The sequence below is a fragment of the Amblyraja radiata genome, chromosome 10 (genome assembly GCF_010909765.2).
Source record: "Amblyraja radiata isolate CabotCenter1 chromosome 10, sAmbRad1.1.pri, whole genome shotgun sequence".
Classification (NCBI taxonomy): Eukaryota; Metazoa; Chordata; class Chondrichthyes; order Rajiformes; family Rajidae; genus Amblyraja; species Amblyraja radiata.
The window spans coordinates 14,252,661-14,273,432 of record NC_045965.1 but is presented as its reverse complement, the minus strand read 5'-3'; the positions used below and the strand labels follow the sequence as shown (position 1 = coordinate 14,273,432).

General features: G+C 43.5%; 1 protein-coding gene across 3 annotated transcripts in view; it reads right to left on the bottom strand.

The window, feature by feature from the left end:
* Positions 1-20,772, bottom strand: part of lrp8 (LDL receptor related protein 8) — a 94,769-nt gene that overhangs the window by 40,431 nt on the left and 33,566 nt on the right. For all 3 annotated transcript variants that reach the window (XM_033028122.1, XM_033028120.1, XM_033028121.1), the window contains exon 3: positions 3,099-3,221. In XM_033028122.1, the coding sequence (XP_032884013.1) occupies positions 3,099-3,221 (123 nt within the window). The remainder of the gene's footprint in view (positions 1-3,098; positions 3,222-20,772) is intronic.

The window sequence follows — 20,772 nt, the reverse complement described above, 5'->3', positions numbered from 1 at the left end:
ATGGGAGGGGGAGTTGAAGTGTTGAGCCACCGGGAGATCAGGTTGGTTATTGCGAACCGAGCGGAGGTGTTGGGCGAAGCGATCCCCAAGCCTGCGCTTGGTCTCGCCGATGTAGAGCAGTATTTGAATGTAGAGCATTTGAATGTAGTAGATATCATTAATAAGTTTGCAGATAACATGAACATTGGTGGCATTGTGGTGCAAGGAAGGTTACCCAAGGATATAGATCAGTTAGCACGTTGGGTAGAGTGTTGGGAATTGCAATTTAATCCCAACACGTGCAAGGGGATGCAATTTGAAAAGTCAATTAGAGGCAAGTCATGTGCAGTAAACAGAGCACTTATGAATAGTGATGAATAGGGAGACCTAGGGATCGATCATAGTTCCCCAAGAGTGACAACACAGAAAGATGGAGTGGTGAATAACGCAAATGATATTCTTGCTTTCATAGGTTGAGGCTTGGAATGTAAGAGGGAACCTTATGTTGTATCTTTACAATAAACTTCTTACTTAGTGCAGCTTTGTAGACACGTTAGACGCAAATATACAATAAATGATCAAGTATTTTAAGCAAACTAGACCATGATATTGCTCTATGACCTTTGTTGACCAGAAAGAGAAAGCGAGGGACCATGCGCCATTCTACAGGACCGCTATGGAGAGAATCAACAGCTTCAAGTTCCTGGGTGTACACATCTCTAATGATCTATCCTGGGCCCAGCACACTGATGCAATCACAAAGAAATATCGGCAGCACAATTATGAGATTGACCAAGTAAGGTTATGTGCATGTAAGATGGCAAGAGTGTTATGTTATAAAATGACATGTTAGTGCCTGAAGAAACTGTTAATTGAAAGTTCTCAGCTCTTACTGGAGGAGTGGTTGAAAACTAATAGGGAGACCAAGTAACAGATGCTTCAAGGAGATTTATGTGACTGGGAAATAGCAAAAGCCTGTGTGACTGACCTGATCTTCAGCTTTGCTATTTATTGACAAGGAGAGATTGAGAGTTTCATGTGGAAGCAAATAAACGACCTCTTATGGAAAGCGTGCAAACATGATAACATCCAGCATAAACTCAGCTGTAAACACCCAATAGTCAACTCAGTCAAAATTCACATGAAAATGGCCACTATAGTATGGATGTCCATAGAACGGGAGTCTGAACCCTCAGAAGATGAGAGGAGAGGAAAAACTGATAAGATTGCTTTCATACCCTCGTTGATAAGTAAAATATTATGTATCCTGGAATAAACATCATGTTGGAAATACTCAGCAAGTTAAGTAGGAAAAAAACTGATTACATTTCAGGTCTACAATCTTATTCCAGGATTACACATTTACCAATTATGCTGGAAACCTGAAAATGCTTCTTAAATCCACCAAGAAATCCCAATGTATTATATTTTTTATTTGAAGCTAAAGTACTAGTGTGTTGGAATATACCTAGACAAAGTAAAAACTAAACATAAGATTCAATTTATTTGCAATCCTCGTAGCTTTTCAATCTACTGAACATTCCCAGTTTAAAAATTGTTTCATCACTGATGGTCATGGCTTCAAGCTGCCAAGCCTCGAGCTCCAGAACCCTAAACATGTCTGCCTCTCTACCTCACATTTGCCTCGAAGGTGCTTGTTACAATATTGCTCATCTACCGTGACATTTCCTTTGGTTGCTTGTAATTTTTTATCTGCTAATATTGCTGTGCAATGACATGGGACCGTAAAAGCTTCTTGCTGTGGTTATCCATTCACATTCGATATATAAAGGCTTCCTCAGGCCAGTCATATCCCTTGTAAATATTTCAGACGAGTCTCTGGCAACAAGCGGCACTGGTTTGTTGGGTGTAAATCACTGAATGTTTCTATAGAACTAACCAACTGGCAGCTGCTGTGTGTCTGACAGGATGCCAACTTTCTGCACTGTAATAGACACCTTTTTTTCCCCCAATCTTTCTTGCTAAAATGCCACAGCCCACTAACAGTCTTCCCACAATAATAGAGGTAATCCTCAGAACTAATGGGAAACTGTTCAACGTACAGCAACTGTACTTCAAATGAAGGTGACCAAAACCTAGGTAGTTGGACTGCAGTACATTGACAACGCTTGTGTTGGCGTGCTCTCCAGAGGCCAGGCTCCAAGCCACTGAAACAGTCTGAAGAATCCAGACCCAAAACATCATCTATCCATGATTTCCAGAGATGCTGCCCGACCTGCCAAGATACTCCAGCATTTGCAGTTCCTCGTGTCTCCTAGCTATTGTTGATGTTTTCACCAAAGCTTGTAAGAGGATGTGCCTTGCACCAAAAATCTGCATGTATTTACCGACTTGCCCACAATTTCCAACAATATTTCCTATTACTCGTGATCTGGATCACTAGAATCAACAAATTTTGCCCTTTTAATTTACTTTATAATTCAATCAGAAAATATTCAGCCCTCGGTCAAGTGAGGGCTATATCAACCATGAAGGTCCCGGTTCCGATCCCTAATCTGCACTGCATGAGATAATTTAAGCCAAGCCAGGAATATGCCTGCACATTTGGCCAGAAAGAAACAAAGGGAATTACAGCAAGGGCATGCTCTCCTGGTCCTTGGCCAGTAGATTCTGTTGGAATTGAAGCAAAAACAGCAGACACAGGAAATTTAAAACCAAAGGGATTAAAATATTTCAAAGGGTCATTGACCTGTAATACTGATCCCGTTTTTTGGCATTTTCTGTTCTAGTTTCAAATCCTGCTGGAAAATGTGCACATGTGGAGATTCGGTGAGGAGAGGAATAGTTTCAACTGTGATACCATGGCACTTATTGTCTGTGCTAATATGTGACACCAATGGTCACAAGCTTCTGCTTCCCTCATACCAAAATGTCATTAGCAATGAATTCTATAAAATATCCTCTCAAACCATCTTCTATTCAACAGTTTAAAAACATGAACTGACAGAGTACTAGCTAACTTGATATTTATCGCAATAGCATTTTTTCAGATCGTGGCATAATTCAGTAATTGCCTCTTTAAATCTGTGAATAAATTATTAATTTATTCCAGGCTATTTTACGGGACTTTGCTGTTCCTATCAGTTGAAATTACTTACTGCACAATTCAGTCACCTCGTCCGAACCATCTGTGCATTCCTCTTCTCCATCACAGCGCCAGTCCCCAGAGATGCATTCCCCATTGTCACATGTAAAATGCGTAGCTGCACAGGTTTTCTTGGCTGTTTGATAAGCAGAATTTACAACAGTTAGCACTATGGAGAAATTAAAATGAACAATACCTGCACCAAAGGTCTGTCAAATGTTCCACCATTTCACATGCATACAAGCAAAGACTTAATTTAATGATTCAATGGGGGGGGGGGGGGGGGACGGGGGGACATATACATTGGACCATGGTCATCATATGAAGGTTACCACTTCTAAACAACTATGATGAATGGGCACTCAATTAAAGGGCACAAATAATAAACTGAACTTGTAATGTTCCTGTCAACCTACAGATGTATTCTGCTATCTTTCTCAAACTAGATGTTCTGGAACCACTCGCGACTCTCAGATATCTAAGTTTATAATGGGATCTAGATCATTTGGAAAGGTGGGCCAAGGAATGGCAAATGGAATCTAACTGTAACAATTGTATTGTTTATGTTTAGTTTAGTTTAGTGATACAGTGCCGAAACAGGCCCTTCGGCCCCGTGCCGACCAGCTATCCCCGCACATTAACACTATCCTACACACACACACTAGGGACATTTTTTTACATTTACCAAGCCAATTAACCTACAAACGTGTACGTCTTTGGAGTGTGGGAGGAAACCGAAGATCTCGGAGAAAACCCACGCAGGTCACGGGGAGAATGTACAAACTCCGTACAGACAGCACCCGTAGTCGGGATCGAACCTGGGTCTCCCGCGCTGCATTCTCCGTAAGGCAGCAACTCTACCGCTGCGCCACCACTTCCTGTCAAACCAGGAAGGACCTACACAGTAAATGGTAGAACCATGGAAAGTGTTGTAAAACAGAAAGATGTCGTATAGGTGCACGGTTTCCTGAACGGGGCAATTCAGGTGAATAGGGTGGTGACAGCTTGACACACTTGTCATTGGGAAGGATGACAATTACAAAAGTTGGTTCATCATGCTACACCTATACAATGTTGTTGTTGAGACCACATTGAGTACAGTGTGCCATTCCAGTCACCCTTCACTGTCAATGCTGACTACCTGAAGGTGCTTGGGATCTGGTTCAGAGGATCCAGAATGAGAATCAACAACTAGTTGGAGCGGATCAACAAGCTCCAAAACTACATTGGGAACATGGGAACAGCATGCCCTCTTGATTACGGGGAAAAACCAGGTCAACAGGTGCTCTCAGTGTTACTGTACACGTTGCAAGTATGGCCCATACCCCATTCTTCCAGCATGGCAGCCACTCGGACTATTTGCTGTTAACTCTAGTCATCCTAAATGGAGTGCATCCATCAGATCCAACTCTCCAGAGAATGGGGAAACACATACCCACAGTGCCCTTGATCCTGATGGCCACCTTTATGTGTTCAAGCTGTGCACAGAACCAAAGTGCGCAAACGCCAAGTGTCATCGTGTGCTGAGGTTCTACCTCTCCCCAATGTTGTGAAGGATGGGCCTGGCCTTGTCATTGCACAATGTTCCATTCAATTGGATTTTGTAATACCATCCATCCTTTCTCAAAACGTTCCTTCGGAGGAACACCTTTGACCACAAGTCCATCAGACAGTGGTCAGCATGGAACTAGGAGAAGGAGTTTATAAACCAGGAGAACCATCAAAGCCATTTAGCGGAATGTCTCGTCCTGAGAACCTCTCTAGCAAGCAACAAGGCTTCTCTTGGCCAGCAGTGAGAGGAGTCCTCCTTCTCAGATCCTTTCTGCACTGAAGGAGTCACTCCCAGTGCTTGCTGCCCTTACAATGGCTACGATGAGGATGAGACAATGGTCAACATCAGTGTGAACTGTGCATTTGCAAAGAAGGTATAGCAAAGGATGCAAGGATCTTTAGTGTAGTTTAGAGATACTGCACGGAAACAGGCCCTTCTGCCCACTGATTGCGCCAACCAGCAGTCCCCGCACACTAACGTTATCCTACACACTAGAAACAATTTACAATTATACTTTAACCCACAAACCTGTACGTCTTTGGAGTGTGGGAGGAAACCAGAGATCCCAGAGAAAGGTCACGGGGAGAATGTCCAAACTCTGTACAGACAGCAGCCGTGGGCTGGATCAAACTCAGGTCTCTGGCACTGTAAGGCAGCAACTCTACTACTGCACCCTCATCATAAACAGGGTCAGGTCTACGGGCTGTTGCCAGGACGCACATGAAAACAAACATCAAATGCTGCTGAAAGATTGTTAGCTCAATGAAAGACATGCTTTGGTCAACCCAAAACATACTCTTCCAATGCAAAAAAATATGAATAGATGAATATTGTTGCCCAGCACATTTCTGGCTGCAGGAGTGCATGCTAAGGGACACACTGAAGCTTGGTGCAGCCAACAGCACAAACGTTTTGTGGGGAAGGACTGCTATCTAAGCTCCTGCTGCTACTGGGCACTGAGGGGCTGGATTCTGTGTTAACAGCCCTGCAACACTTGAAGAAGCCACAAATGATATTGGTGCTTTTAACATAGAATGTAATTTGATGAAACTACGAACGTATAAATTTTACATCGTAATGAACATATAGCTTGGGGGACACTATGACTATAAAAAAAAACATTCTACTTGGTATTTCTGGAATATATTTTTTAGGAATAAAGTTTATTTTTGGAAAAAAGCACTGGAAATATTCAGACGCTCATGTGCAGTATGTGGAGAAAATTAAGATTTCAGATCAATGGCCTTCTGTCCTTTAGTTCTGAGGTTAGGTCACTGACCTGAAAAGTGTTTTATGCATTTGTCTTATAGGAACAAAGGCTGAATGTTGCAAGGGCAGTTACAATGGAGGAAGTGAGAACAATGTTTTTTTATCTCTCTATTTTAGACTGTGATCAGATACTATAGGTATCTGTTTTTTTATCTCTCTATATTTGTATGTGACCAGATACTATAGGTATCTGGTTTTTTATCTCTCTATATTTGACTGTGGCCAGACACTATAGGTATCTCATGCCTGACACTAGAACTAGTTCAAACTTTAAATCTGATTCATTAGCACAAATGTTGTGCATCACTGATCTGGAAAATATTTGATGTGTCCTGCAATTCAATAATTGTAATGAAGGTTGCAGATATTGTGACTCTTGACAGAATTTTATAAAGGGCTCTTCTTCTCAGTTGGATGCATTGCATGAGTGCCGAGGCAGCGATGAAATAATGTGTAGTGGACATTTGAGGATAGATTATTATTTTGAACTGCTTTAACTGCTTTAATGGAGATCAACGTATTTATACTTAGCTTCCCCTCAGGACATTAAAACATATATATTCAAATGCATCAAATAATGAACACAAAAGGAAACTGAAAATATCAAGAAGGTTAAAAGATAACTTAGATCCTGGATGGTGATATATTATTAACTTATGCAAATTTGAGGGGAGTATGCTTATTGGAGGCAGAATTTTCCCTATGTAAATAAAAGGATAAATTACAGCTCACGTAAACACCCCAATTGTAAACGAATGCTTTATGTATAGCTGCATAACCTAGAGTTTCCTCATAATTAATAAGGGAACTGCATTTTTTGTATTGCCACATCGATCTACACGTCACCAGTCATAAAACTTTGGAAGGATCAATCCTGGCAAGTCATGTTTCTTGTGAGACTATGAGCCAGACAACTGATACACACTACACGCACACTACCTAAATCAAACACGGCACTAACAAAACTAGCAGATCCTTATGTCAGCACTGCAGCAAGCCTGCATGGAGTAGTGGCAGGTTTTAGGTTGTAAGTGAACTAGAGGAGGAGCAGGTTTCTGGTTGTAATCGGTACTACTGCTGATTGTGCCAGCATTGCTGGTGATGGTAGCCCACGAGATGATGACAAGATTTAAAAAAATTAGGATCAGCTTCATTTTCCTCAACTGATAAACAGCTAGGTAACAGTAATGGCTAGGTTTTGTTGCAGTAAAGCAGGTCATTTAGCCCACCATGTCTGTGGTGAACATGATGCCAAAATCAACCCTTATATGCCTGTATATAATCCATATCCTCCCATTCCCTACATGGCCTGCCTATCCAGATGTCTCTTAAAGGCTACTATCGTATCTGCCTCCATCACCATCCGTGGCAGCATGTTCCTGACACCCACCACCTTCGGTGTATAAAACATGTCCCGCACATCTCCATTATGCTTTGCCGCTCTCACTTTAAAGCTATGGCATCTAGTATTTGAAATTCCCATCCTGGGAAATATGTTGACAGTCAACCCTATCTATGCCTCTCATTGTTGTGTACACTTCTATCACACTGCAACCTCTGGCGTTCCAGAGAAAATGATCAAAGTCTGTCCAGCATCTTTTTGTAGCTAATCCTGGCATCATTTTGATAAATCTCCTCTACATCTTTTCCAAAGCCTCCACATATTTCCTGTGATGCGGTGAGCAGAACTGCATGCAATACTCCAACAGCGGCCTAATCAAAGTCCTATAAAACTGCATCAGGACTTCCTGACTCTTAAAACCCCGACCAGTCCCCAAGCATGTGATCGATCCTTCCAATTATACCATTGCTCGCTTTTATTCATGTTCTCCAGAGATGCTGCTGCCTTGCTGAGTACCTCCAGCACTTTGTGTTCAAAAATATATGGATGCAAGACAACTGTGGAAACTGGTAGTGAGCAGTTCTGATCAAAGAGAAAAAAAAACGCATAAAGTATGAGGACAGAACAAAGGCAGAAGGAAGAAAACCAGGAGTCAACAGATGAAAAGAAGAGGAAAAGAGACCTCGTCACGGTCACTCACAGACTGCGATGTAGTAATCACTCATTGTGCTTTTCAAAAGTCAAGTGTATTTAATTATTCTATGTACCGAATACGGATCAATGAAATATTTACTTGCTCAGTTAACAGGCCCATAAACGCAATAACATGCAGAAAGTAACAATAAAATGGGAGCCTGGCCAGGGTGGTATAGGTCTTTGATGATATTGTTTTTTTGAGCCAGAGCCTCCTAAAGATCCCTTCGATGATGGGGAAAATCAGGTGAGGTCTAGACTGGGCTCTGAAGTCTAGTCTGAAGATGGCTCTCAACCAGAATTGTCATCTCTGAGATGCTGCCTGATCTGCTGAGTTACTCCAGCAGTTTCTCTCTTAAAGCGCTTGTTTTCTTAATATAATATGACCAATAAAACCTGCGTTCAAATCAGTTTGTTGTAGGCATGACCAGGTCCCCTGAATTTGGCTAAATTAAATACAAATTGATAAATCTAACATAGACAATGGACAATAGACAATAGGTGCAGGAGTAGGCCATTCGGCCCTTCGAGCCAGCACCGCCATTCAATGTGATCATGGCTGATCATCTCCAATCAGTACCCCATTCCTGCCTTCTCCCCATATCCCCTGACTCCGCTATCTTTAAGAGCCCTATCTAGCTCTCTCTTGAAAGTATCCAGAGAACCAGCCTCTACCACAGAGAATTCCACAGACTCTCAACTGTCTGTGAGAAAAAGTGTTTCCTCGTCTCCGTTCTAAATGGCTTACCCCTTATTCTTAAACTGTGGCCCCTGGTTCTGGACTCCCCCAACATCGGGAACATGTTTCCTGCCTCTAGCGTGTCCAAACCCTTAACAATCTTATATGTTTCAATAAGATACCCTCTCATCCTTCTAAACTCGAGAGTGCCCAGCCGCTCCATTCTCTCAGCATATAACAGTCCCGCCATCCCGGGAATTAACCTTGTAAACCTACGCTGCACTCCCTCTATAGCAAGAATGTCCTTCCTCAAATTAGGGGACCAAAACTGCACACAATACTCCAGGTGTGGTCTCACTAGGGCCATGTACAACTGTAGAAGGACCTCTTTGCTCCTGTACTTGACTCCTCTTGTTAGAAAGGCCAACATGCCATTTGCTTTCTTCACTACCTGCATAGAGACTAATCACTGACAAATAAAGTGTTCAACTACTGACATGCCTTCAGGCTACTGAAGATCCATGGATTAGTCGCCACTACAGAAGATGATCCCATATATAAGAGGTAGCTTGAACACAGAGTGAAATGTTATGAATGCATTAGTACTCTAAAGTATCCCTGATGTGTCGCTGTTGTTAAGATTGTTTGTAACAGCGAACAGACCTTCAGAATCCATGTTTAAGCAAAAGGAGCCTGGTAATGCCAATATTTCAGCCTTCTCCAAAGCAAAGACAAGGAATCTTCCGTTTTCTTTTCAATGAAAGCCAGGGCAAATTTAAATAAATCCAGCACACATGACTAATGAGCTTAGAGGGTAAAAGTCATAAAATATGAAGTTAGCATGCTGCTAACTTTAAACAATAACATCACATTGCTAAATTGTCCTGCTTTTTCATGGCTTTACGCAAGAAGTTTGGTTTGCCCTTTTCCAAATCTGCCCCGTTTTCTAATTGCCTCCGAATCACATTGGCGAGTATGGATTGGCTCGGCAGAGTATCACTATATTGTGATGTGCATAATGGCTGACAACCAGGGGACAATGGTCAGTGATGAAGCGTGATAAACATGACTGTTTGAACAACGTCAACTGCAGGGGCCTCGTTATTAACCATCACTCTCTGCTGACACAGCACAGAGCACATTTCAAATTGTGAGTCTCCCCCTCCAGTCTCCTCTCAACTCCTTCCCTGATTTGTTTGGCAATGTATCACACCATGGGGTTCCTCTAACGCGCTGAAACAGCAGAACACGTCTCTTGTTGAGAATGATATTAACATATCATAATTGTGTTTAAAGAGTTTAATGCCAGGCCTGTTGTAAACTATTAAAAGCAGGAGGAATCTATGGATCAAGAATGCCTTGAATGTCATTGAGAAATAAATATTTTGCAAGATAAACAATTCAGGAAGGTCATGGATTTGAGCCCTGTTGTGCTGAGTTGCTGATAGTATGTACAGCAATACAACAAGTGCCATATTCGGCCTTGATCTGAAGACAGGCTTTGGAGTTGGCAGGAGGCAAGAGAGGGGAATAATTTCTCTAGGATGCCTGCTTTCAAATTAAATAATGCATGAAAAATAAAAGGGTCAGGTTGTTTAAATGCTAATCATTGCATTTAGAAAAATATAAATAGGAACGTCAGAGAATTTTCCCCACAAAGCAAGACATTTCTCATTTCAAACTTCCAATAACTGTGCGTGAATAATGTCAGATATGATTTACGTTGCAGACCAGAAAACTTGACTGCAGCGGCACAAATTGAACAATGGAAACCAAGTCATGCTGAAACTTTCTGCTGCAAGGTCAGACGCAAAAGATGTTTCTTAGATACCTTCTATTGTGCAACTATACTAAGCAGAAACCAGCTACACAGAGGCTTTCCAGTGGCTACTGTGTTACCTGGGCAACTTGGACATCATCAGAATCCACCCCATTAGCGGCAAGCATAATTCAACAAGTATGGAACAAAATAAAAAATAATTCAGAAATGCAGATGAGAAAACACTTGAAATAAAATTAAAAATAAAGAACATTTTAGCACATCAGACTCGCATGCAGTTAATTTCAGTTTCATATACCCCCAAATTATTCAATCCATACTCAGAAATGCATTCAACGTTTAAGTTTGTCCAGGAATTGTGCCAAAGAAGACATTCCGAGTGTTCCAACCGTGGTCCATTCCCAGGTGAAGGCTAAGACCACTGCGTAAAAGTCAAACGATCCTGAGCCGAACAAGAAATGTTGCTACAATCTTCACAGACTTACCAGGAATACCACGAGGCAACACTGGGACAAACTTCCCAGCATAACCATCCGGCCACCTGTAGATTGTGGCAAGGCCCGAATACTATAACGGGCTACAAAGTGAAGTCAGACAGCCTTGCTGGCATTAGTGAGGATCCCTCTGATGAACTTAATGCATTCTATGCCTGTTTTGAGCGGGAGGCCAAGGCGGCAATGACATCCGTTCCAACAGACTCGAGTGTGCCATTTCCCAGGGTCACTGTTGTAGAAGTAAGATCGGCCTTCCTGAGGGTGAACCCACAGAAGGCAACTGGCCCGGATAGAGTCCATGGCCACGTCCTTGTGAACTGCACGGACCAATTAGCAGAATGTTCACGGACATTTTTAATCTCCCCCTGCTCCGTTCAGAGGTACCAACCTGCTTCAAGAAGACCACTTTTATCCTGGTGCCATAGAAATGCAAGATACCATGCCCTATTGATTACCGTCCAGTGGCCTTGAAATTCACCATCATGAAGTGCTTCGAGAGGCTGGTTATGGCTCAGATTAATTCCTGCCTACCAAGCAACCTTGATCCACTGCAATTCATCTACCACCACAACAGGTCCACAGCTGATGCCATCTTCCTGGCCCTACACACACTCTGGAACACTTGGATAAGGACACCGACGTCAGACTCCTATTCCTCAACTATAGGTCCCCTTTCAATGGCATTATCCCAACCAAGCTCAGCCCCAAACTCGTGGAACTTGAAGTCAGCACTCATCTCTGCCACTGAATCCTCAACTTCCTGACCAACAGACCCCAATCAGTGAGAATAGGTGACAAATCATCCTAAACGGTAATCCTCGATACTGGTGCCCTGCAAGGATGCGTTCTCAACTCCCTAGAGTACTCCTTATATGCAGCAAAATACCAATCCAACTCAATCTACAAGTTCGCAGACAACTGCACTGTAGCAGGCCAGGTATCGAATAATGACGAGACAAAGTACTACAAGGAGATCGAGAACATTGTAACTTATAGTGCTAAGTCAACAACCTCTCCCTCAATGTCAGCAAGACAAAGGAGATAGTGATTGACTTCAAGAAGCAAAGTGGTACACATACCACATCGATGGCATTTAAATAGAGCTGGTCCAAAGCTTCGTTCCTACGAAAAAATATCAAAGCTATGGCCAAGAATGCACACCAACACCTCTACTTTCTTAGAAGGCTTAGGAAATTCGGCATGTCCCCATCAACCCTGAACAACTTCTACAGATGCACCCTAGAAAGCATCTTATCAAGATGCATCACAGCCTGGTCTGCGAACATTTCCACCCAAGACCACCGCAAGGAATTGCAGAAAGTTGTGGACGTGGCCCAGACTATCACACACAAACCAGCCTCCCTTCCATCACCTGTATCTGCAAGGCCACCATCATCATGAATGACTAAACTTACCCCAGTCACTCCCACTTCTCCCCTCTCCCTCTCCCATCAGGCAAGAGGTACAGAAGTTTGAATATCTCCAGATTCAGGAACAGTTTCTTCCCAGCTGTTATCAGACAAATAAACGGTCACCTCCTCAGCTTGAGTGCAGTCCTGACCTACTTCATTGGAGACCTTTGAACTATCTTTAATCAGTCTTTATTGGACTTCAATGTTATATCTTGCATTAAATGCTGCAGCCTTTATCCTTTGTCTGTGCACCGTGGATTATTATTATTATTAATTCTTTATTTCGAACAGAATAAAAGAATAAAAAGCAAGTGTGAAACAGCATACAAAAAACAAAACAAGAATATTTATAAAGTGTCATAAACAATATCTATAAATAAATGAAATCATATGTGTCCGAAAAGGAGCAGGAAGAAGCCAAAGCTTATTAATTCCCACCCCTCATTCAACTGCTTATAATTATCTTATACAAATTTAGCAGCTATATGTACACCATATGTACACCAGCAGCTATATGTACACCAAATTATTTACATTTATACACTAATCAAATATTTACAAACCATACAAAGAGAGAAAAAAAATAAAAAATAAAAGAAAAAACCCTCATATACTATACAGTATCTTAGTCATATCTACAACACATCACCCTATAATCACCCTTCCCAATGCAATCAGTATAACAAATATCCCACTCACAATCACCTATCCTCATCCCAATATCCTTTAATAAAAAGTGTTTTTGTACATCTATTTAAACTGAATGGCTTGATTGTATTCATGTGTCGTCTTTTCTTTGACTGGATCGCATGCAAACTAAAGCTTTTCACTATACAGGTACCTCGGTACACATGACAATAATAAACTAAACTAAAACTAAGTCTCTTTCCCCATTTCAACAAATTCTCTGGTAAACCGTTCCATAATTCATTTATCCTCTTTGTAAAAATATTCAGCCATTTCATTTTTAAAACTGGCTCCTCTTACTATGCAGTTTTTAATCGGGAAATAAATTTGTCTGGATTGGTTGTATCAAATCCCTACAGAATCCAGGAAATTTCTATAATGCATCTTGAATTATCCTTTCTTCCAAAGTTTTCCCCAAGATATAAAAGGTATCACTTTGATTACTCCTCAGCATTCCTTTCGTAAAACAAAAAACCCCTTCAAAACAGATGCTACATTTGGGATTGAAAACTGACATCTGCAAACCACGGCAGAATTATTTAATTCATTTCTCATGTCACAACCATCAAACCTACCATTCCAAAGGATCTTCAAGACTATTTAATACAATATTTCTCAAATAATTGATATCAAGGAAACCATCTCAAAACTGTCAACCGATTCAAAAGATTGATATCTCATGGACTATTAAAACAGCAGTGTACAAGGGTGGTGGGGTTTGTCAAGATAGGACAGGTAAATAGAAGTAATAGAGAAGATTTGATAATTGTATATTTAACCCATCAGCGAAGAGAGACAGGTCAAAGCACAGAAAATCAGCTGGGAAACACAGCTCATGAGTTTGTTGAAAGTGGATAAAAGGTTCTTTTTTTCCCCCCTAATAACTGGTTTGGTGCGACTTTTCCAGACCGGAGACCAGCCCAGAGCTTCAGCAGCAGGCGCAGCGGACTTAATATCGCGGAGCCTGCGATCCCTTGCTGGGGATCACCAGAAGAAGTGCTCCGACCGCTGGCCCGTGGTCTTTAACATCGTGAAGCCGCGGACTCCGGTAAGAAGCGGCCGATCGGGAACTTCAAGCCGCGGAGTGTGTTCTGATCCATCCCGACGTCGGAGTTTTGATCATCTTACTATGTAAGGTGTCCTTGAGATTTTGTATGAAAGGCGCCCATTAAATATAAAATTTATTATTATTATTATCCCAAAGAGAGGGCTTGTACAACGGGCGTCCATCACGGCAACTGCGGAGGGTTCAAGGCTCCGACCACGGGTGAACAAAAGGAGGAAGATTAACTGAACCTTATCGCCTTCAATCACAGTGAGGAATGTTGATTCCACTGTGATGGATGTTTATGTTAAACTTTAGTGTGTATTGTGTGTGGATCTTTTTACTTGTATGTCTGTATGGTAACTCAAATATCACTGTACCTTAATTGGTGCATGTGACAATAAATGTGAACTTGAACTTGAAATGGTGTCGAAGAAAATAAGTGTAAAGGAAGCAGACTGTTGTAAATATCCAGGATCTTGGCTTTATTCTTCTCCACAAAATAACACATATAATCCTTGCAAGATTTGATGGTGGACAGGCATCCTAATGGACATCTACATCAACAGTGCTACATTTAACATCTGTTATTAAGGTTGGTTTGACCAAATAAATATAGCAAAAAGGGAGATTGGGTGTCACAAGTACACTTGGTAAGTTCTTGCAGATGATGTTTCTGGAGAATGTAGATGAAAAAAAGAGAGTCCTGGAATGCCATTTGGGCTGAGGAGGGAGGGGTGTGCTGTCGGGGTCTAAAACAGGATGATAGAATTGAAAGGGCGGCATGGTAATGCAGCTGCAAGTTGTTGCCTTACCGTACTTGCAGCGCCAGAGACCTGGGTTCGATCCCAACTGCAAGTGCTGTCTGTACGAAGTGTGTACGCTCTCCCTGTGAGATCTTCGGTTTCTTCCCACACTCCGAAGACGTACAGGTTTGTAGGTTATTTGGTAATGTTGTAAATTGTTCCTGGTGTGTGTAGGATAATGTTAATGTGCACGGATCGCTGGTCGGTACAGACCCGGTGGGTCGAAGGGCCTGTTTCCACACTGTATTTCTAAAACAAGGTGCACACAATGAGGAGAAGAAATTATTTTCAGGAGATATTTGTCCAGTGAATTTTGTAAAGGTATTCATGAAGTGGGAAGGCAACATAACATTCACTGGCATCAGAAAGTAAGAGGAAATTGGAGACAACAGGGGTTGTCTTAAATTAACCAAGTATTGAAGTATTAAGGCACAGCTAATAAAATGAGTTGAGTGGGGCACTTTTTTTTTTAAACATACAGATTAGCGGGTGCCTGGGGTGGTGGTGGTGGAGGCAGATACGATAGTGGCATTAAAGAGGCCTTTAGGTTGGCACATGGATATGCAGGGAATGGAGGGATACAGATGGCGTGCAGACAGAAGTGATCCCCCCGCTTGCCCTGTCCCCCCGCCTGCATAGTGTGTGTCTGTCTGTGTCTGTCTGTGTCTGTGTCTGTGTGTGTCTGTCTGTGTCTGTCTGTGTCTGTGTCTGTGTCTGTGTCTGTGTCTGTGTGTGTGTGTGTGTGTGTGTGTGTGTGTGTGTGTGTGTGTGTGTGTCTGTGTCTGTGTCTGTGTGTGTGTCTGTGTGTGTGTGTGTGTGTGTCTGTGTCTGTGTGTGTCTGTGTCTGTCTGTGTGTCTGTCTGTGTCTGTGTGTGTGTCTGTCTGTGTGTGTGTGTGTCTGTGTCTGTGTCTGTGTCTGTGTCTGTCTGTGTCTGTGTGTGTGTGTGTGTGTGTGTGTCTGTGTCTGTGTCTGTGTCTGTGTCTGTGTCTGTGTGTGTGTGTGTGTGTGTGTGTGTGTCTGTGTGTGTGTGTATGTGTGTGCATGCATGTGTTCCACTCTGACAGTCGCCCTTCCAGTTGCCGTTTTTTCAGGCGACTGCCGACAACTTGACAGTCGCCTGAAAAATCACCCGTGGGACAAGCCCATAAGGAGCCTGCTAAACAGGTGGAATTTGAAAGAAGACTAAGAGAGAAAGAACAGGAAATAGCCAGTTGAACAAAATTACCAAGATATAATTTGTGCTTAGCTTTACGTGGCCACGTTGAGAATCTGTGTGAGGGAAATGATGGAAATTATAACTGGGATGGGTGAAAGGGAGGTAGGTTAGAAGATCAATGTTGGCATTAACAAAATAGGATAATACAGAATTTTGGGTCTCTTATAAGTGGGACATAAAGAGGAGCCACAACATATGCAACAAGTGGATGGGAGCAATGGAGATGCCGAAACATGCTTACCAGCCTATTTACTCCCTCATGTTCTTCTATGAATGCCGAGTCATATAAATGCACAGTCACTGGGAGTTCTACTGCCTCTGGCAACTTACTTAAATAAAGAAGGGAGAGTTTTTGTTTGCTTTCATTATCTCTCACGCATCCTCTTACACACACTCAGACCAGAGCACGTAGGATGGTGTACAAAGAAGTTACTGTCATAAAAACAGGTGGGATGTTACAGATTTTCAACCAAATACTTCCTTCATAAATGCTTATTGAGGATGAAGCTTTATTATGCAACAATCACAAAGCACTTGTTATCAGTGGATTGTTCAACTGAAAAGAATGAGTGCATCTTATCAGAGAGCTGATGGTTTAAATTTCAATATACAATTAAATGTTCTTCCTGATTGTCTACTTTAAGAAGAATAACTAGCAAAATCAGCAAGAGAAAGCATGCGCATTCAGCTGAAAATGTTACTACATGCAATAGTTTGAACAATCGCTGACCTTTAAAAATGTAAATAATTTATCTAGAGATTATAATAAATTGAGCTCTTTCTCAATGCTACATGATGTGTAATTGCAATGTACTAAAGTACATTCTGTCCATGACATGCATTTCATTGACTCCAGGGTCAATAAATACCAACAATGCTTAAAGGTCCACCCTACTGTCTTAATTTTGACTAATCAAATAAAGGTCCTGTCCCAATTACACAATTTTTTTCGGCGACTGCCGTCAGCCGTCATAGTCGCAGCAGGTCGCCTAAAATGTTCAACATGTTGAAAATCCAGCGGCGGCCAGGAAAAGGTAGTCTCTTTGTACAGCATGTCGCTGTGGGCCAAGCATCAAAAATGTGTCTAGAAATCAACTTTCGTGACCCATGTCTCAGAACTACATTAGATTTTGCACAGATTTAGATAAGATAAAATTGAGAAGGAAGTCATAACTCATGCCAAAAGTTGCGCATTAATTAATTAAACTAATTAGAAAAAGAGATCGAAAAAGTAAGCACCATCTAGTCATATATATATATATATGACATGAATATGACTGTAATCATATATAATTATATTATATAAAAATATATAATTGTGAGTGTTTTTTGAATGAGACTGCCGCAGAGGTCCGGCTCCTGAACCAGCCTAATTAATGGGTGAGGGCAGTTCCTGTGGGTTCCACTGTTTACTGAACCCCACTGACTGCCAGTGTGCAGAGTGGGGGTCACGGCCATAGTGGGACTGGGGCAGTGCCAGGCTGGGGGAAGGCTAAGGCAGCTTCCAATGACAGGAAAATGCCTAACCCTAACTTGCCCTCCTTCCAGAGCTGCCCACGGCTGGAGCTGGAGCCGCTTTGGGACAGGCTGTGGGCTCCGTACGTGTGGCCCCGCAGCGCGTCCACCTCGGCCAGCATGCCCTTCTGGATCATCGTGGTGATGATGGTGGGGAGCAGCACTGTCCTGCACGCCGCCCGGGCCGCCTTCAGTATCCCCATAGTGCCGGCTCCGTCAGTCCGCCCGCTCACTGCAACACCGGCCTACCGACAGCACGGCCGACCCCTCGCAGCACCCATCGGCCGTCCGACCAATTGTAACACCCACCGGCCGTCTGACCACTTGCAGCACTCACCGGCAGCCCGGCCACTCGCAACACTCACCGGCAGCCCGGCCACTCGCAGCACTCACCGGCAGCCCGGCCACTCGCAGCACTCACCGGCAGCCCGACCACTTGCAGCACTCACCGGCAGCCCGGCCACTCTCACAACCCACCTGCGGCCCGGCCCGGCTGACCACTCTCACCATCCACCGGCGACCCGACAGCCCGACCGATCCTCCACAGCATCCATCAGCCTACCGACAAGCCCGACCGACAGATTGACCGACAGACTAACCGACTGACCCTAACACGAACCCTAACCCTAGCTCTCCTCCGCCCAGCGGAGCTGGTTCTTACCCTTAAGAACTTTTCGTTTGACTCCTCACATTTCCTCCAAATACAAGGCGTAGCCATGGGCACGCGCATGGGCCCAAGCTATGCCTGCCTCTTTGTAGGGTACGTCGAACAATCTTTGTTCGAGGTGTACCATGGCACTATCCCCAAACTCTACCTGCGCTAAATCAACGACTGCATTGGTGCTACCTCCTGCACCCACACACAACTCACTGACTTCATCCATTTCACCACTAACTTCCATCCGGCACTCAAATACACCTGGACCATTTCCGACATTTCCCTACCATTTCTAGACCTCACTATCTCCATCGCAGGTGATACTACTGACCGACATCTACTATAAGCCCACTGACTCCCATGGCTATCTGGACTACACTTCTTCCCACCCTGCTTCCTGCAAGGACTCCATCCCCTACTCCCAATTCCTCAGTCTACGCCGCATCTGCACCCAGGATGAGGTGTTCCACACCAGGGCATCGGAGAGGTCCTCATTCTTCAGGGAACGGGGGTTCCCCTCTTCTACTATAGATGAGGCTCTCACCAGGGTCTCTTCTATACCCCGTAACTCTGCTCTCACTCCCCATCCCCCCACTCGTAACAAGGGCAGAGTCCCCCTTGTCCTCACCTTCCACCCTACCAGCCGTCACATACAACAAATAATCCTCGGACATTTTCGCCACTTCCATCGGGATCCCACCACTGGCCACATCTTCCCATCTCCTCCCGTCTGCTTTCCGCAGAGACCGCTCTCTCCGTAACTCCCTGGTCAATTCGCCCCTTCCCACCCAAACCACCCCCTCTCCTGGTACTTTCCCTTGCAACCGCAGGAAATGCTACACCTGTCGCTTTACCTCCCACCTTGACTCCATTCAAGGACCCAAGCAGTCTTTCCAGGTGCGGCAGGGGTTCACCTGCACCTCCTTCAACCTCATCTATTGCAACCGCTGCTCTAGGTGTCAGCAGCTCTACATTGGTGAGACCAAGCGCAGGCTTGGCGATCGCTTTGGCCAACACCTCCGCTCGGTTCGCAATAACCAACCTGATCTCCCAGTGGCTCAGCACTTCAACTCCCCCTCCCATTCCGAATCCGACCTTTGTGTGCTGGGCCTCCTCCATGGCCAGATTGAGACCCACCGTAAATTGGAGGGGCAGCACCTCATATTTCGCTTGGGCAGTTTACATCCCAGCGGTATGGACATTGACTTCTCTAATTTCAGGTAGTCCCGGCTTTCTCCTCCCCTCCGTAGCTCTCCCTCAGCCCACTGTCTCCGCCTCTTCTTTTCTTCTTCCTGCCGCCCCCCCCCCCCGCCCCCCCCCCCCCCCCCCCCCCCACCCCCACATCAGTCTGAAGAAGGGTCTGGACCCGAAACATTGCCTATTTCCTTCGCTCCATAGATGCTGCCTCACCCACTGAGTTTCTCCAGCATTTTTATCTACCTTCGATTTTCCAGCATCTGCAGCTCCCTCTTAAACACTAGTGCTACATTTGTTATTTATCATTTTTATTTAAAAGTTCACATCATAACTTTATAAAGATAAATCAATTGTAAAACAAAATTATCAGCAAGGTTAGCATTACCTTTATTCCTTGGAAACCTTGTTATTGTTTTGATGTAATGAGGAGGCAGCCATGATCCCAGGGTCCTCGCTGCCTAGCGACCATAAAACAAAGCGCGGGATTGAGGTCGGACGCAAATTGACCAATGTCGAACGTGCATTGATTGGACAATTACTACTTGGAAAATTGGACGTTTTTCTCATATTTGATAAAAATGTGCAGGTTTTGGTCTTGACGAGTTTCAGGTATGATTTATATAATATTTTTACACAATATGTTAAAAATACAGGTAGTTCCATGACTTGAGTCACGAACTTGAACGAAAAAGCTCCTCGGCCCAAAGCCTAGTGATGCCTGTATGGTCGTGAGTAGTCGCCCAAAGAGTCGTACCTTTTCTGGTCGCCGCTGGATTTTCAACATGTTGACTATTTTCGGAGACCTGCTGCGACTACGAATGGTGCCGGCAAGTTGCCAAAAAAAATGCGTGTGGAACAGGCCATTAAGAAATGTTAATAAAACTCAAAACAAAAGTCATGCCACTTTCTGTGATTGATGTTTGCAGTCATAGCTTAAAGGGCATGTCCCACTTTCACGGCCTAATTCACAACCTTTTTTACTCGTGAACATTTTTCATCAGGCTTAAAAAAACGCCGCAACCTACTTGATGCCATGAGTACCTACGACTAGCATCACGACCTGCTACGACCTACCTACGACCATGCTGCGAGTATGAGTCAAGGGCAAACTCGGCAGAGGTGGTGAATTAGGTCGTGAAAATGGGACAGGCCCTTAGTCAACTAAATGTCTTGCTGTGGTTTGTTAGAAAGAAGAGGAAAGGTTTTCAAACTTTCACAGGCACCATCAAGAGCAATGAGAAAGAAATCTATAATATTTAGAAATATTTTGCCACCTTGGATGTGCATCTGTCTTGCTGTCCAACGACAGCTTTAAATTCACCAACAACAAAACTATCATTA